Source organism: Penaeus monodon, chromosome 22, assembly GCF_015228065.2.
Source record: "Penaeus monodon isolate SGIC_2016 chromosome 22, NSTDA_Pmon_1, whole genome shotgun sequence".
In the NCBI taxonomy this organism is placed as follows: Eukaryota; Metazoa; Arthropoda; class Malacostraca; order Decapoda; family Penaeidae; genus Penaeus; species Penaeus monodon.
The window spans coordinates 10,681,655-10,683,019 of NC_051407.1; the positions used below are offsets into that span (position 1 = coordinate 10,681,655).

Below are 1,365 nucleotides of genomic sequence, written 5' to 3' on the forward strand. Positions count from 1 at the left end.
CTTCCGCCAACCTTCCATCTCCCTCAAAATCCTCCCTCTTTCTCTCACCCACTAACCCACCCTCCCTCCCTCTCTCTCTTCCTCCCTCCCTCTCTCTCTTCCTCCCTCATTCCCTCTCTTCCTCCCTCCCTCCCATTACTTTCATTCCTTTCCTTCTCTCCCTCTCCTTCTCTCATTTCCTCTCTTTCACTGACCCCCCTCCACCTCCCACCCTCCTACCCTCCCTCCCACCCTCCTACCCTCCCTCCCACCCTCCCTCCCACCCTCCACCCTCCCTCCCTCCCTCCCACCCTCCCTCCCACCCTCCCTCCCACCCTCCTACCCCTCCCACCCTCCTACCCTTCCCCCCCAATCTCCCTCCCTCCCTCTACCCTCCCTCCCTCCCTCCCACCCTCCCTCCCACCCTCCTACCCTCCCTCCCTCCTCCCACCCTCCTACCCTCCCTCCCACCCTCCTACCCTCCCTCCCACCCTCCTACCCTCCCTCCCTCCCTCCTACCCTCCCTCCCACCCTCCTACCCTCCCTCCCTCTCTCCTTCCCTCCCTCCCACCCTCCTACCCTCCCTCCCACCCTCCTACCCTCCCTCCCGCCGTCCTTCCCTCCCTCCCACCCTCCTACCCTCCCTCCCACCCTCCTACCCTCCCTCCCACCGGCCTACCCTCCCTCCCACCCTCCTACCCTCCCTCCCACCCTCCTACCCTCCCTCCCACCCTCCTACCCTCCCTCCCATCCTCCTACCCTCCCTCCGACCCTCCTACCCTCCCTCCCACCGTCCCACCCTCCCTCCCACCGTCCTACCCTCCCTCCCACCCTCCCTCCCACCCTCCTACCCTCCCTCCCACCCTCCTACCCTCCCTCCCACCCTCCTACCCTCCCTCCCATCCTCCTACCCTCCCTCCCACCCTCCTACCCTCCCTCCCACCCTCCTACCCTCCCTCCCATCCTCCTACCCTCCCTCCCACCCTCCTACCCTCCCCCCCACCCTCCTACCCTCCCTCCCACCCGCAAGACAAAAACCCGTCATCAACATGTTTCAACCCCTCACCTCCCCTTCTCTCTCCCCTGGCACAGCTGCAGCGACGGTTCAACGCTAACTCGAGAGGGAGGCAAATGCAGGGATGTGAATGAATGCGTCTGGTCTCCCTGTCTGAACGGGGGGACGTGTGTAAATCAAGACCCAGGGTATTTTTGCGTCTGTCCAAAAACATATATAGGTAAGGTGGTGTCGTTTTGTCGTTTATTTTGTTTTTGTTAGATCTTTTTTTTCTTTTTTTTTCTGGGAGGGTGGGGGGGGTGGGGTGTTGAGTGTGTGTATGTGTGGGGGGGTCAGTTTTGCATTTTTTAATTGATAATTAGGGAGTATGG

At 61.8% G+C, this 1,365-nt stretch overlaps 1 protein-coding gene across 1 annotated transcript in view; it reads left to right on the forward strand.

The window, feature by feature from the left end:
* Positions 1 to 1,365, forward strand: part of LOC119586935 (putative neural-cadherin 2) — a gene marked incomplete at its 5' end in the record, with an annotated part of 72,205 nt that overhangs the window by 54,440 nt on the left and 16,400 nt on the right. The window contains 1 exon segment of the mRNA XM_037935667.1: positions 1,072 to 1,214. Within this exon segment, the coding sequence (XP_037791595.1) occupies positions 1,072 to 1,214 (143 nt within the window).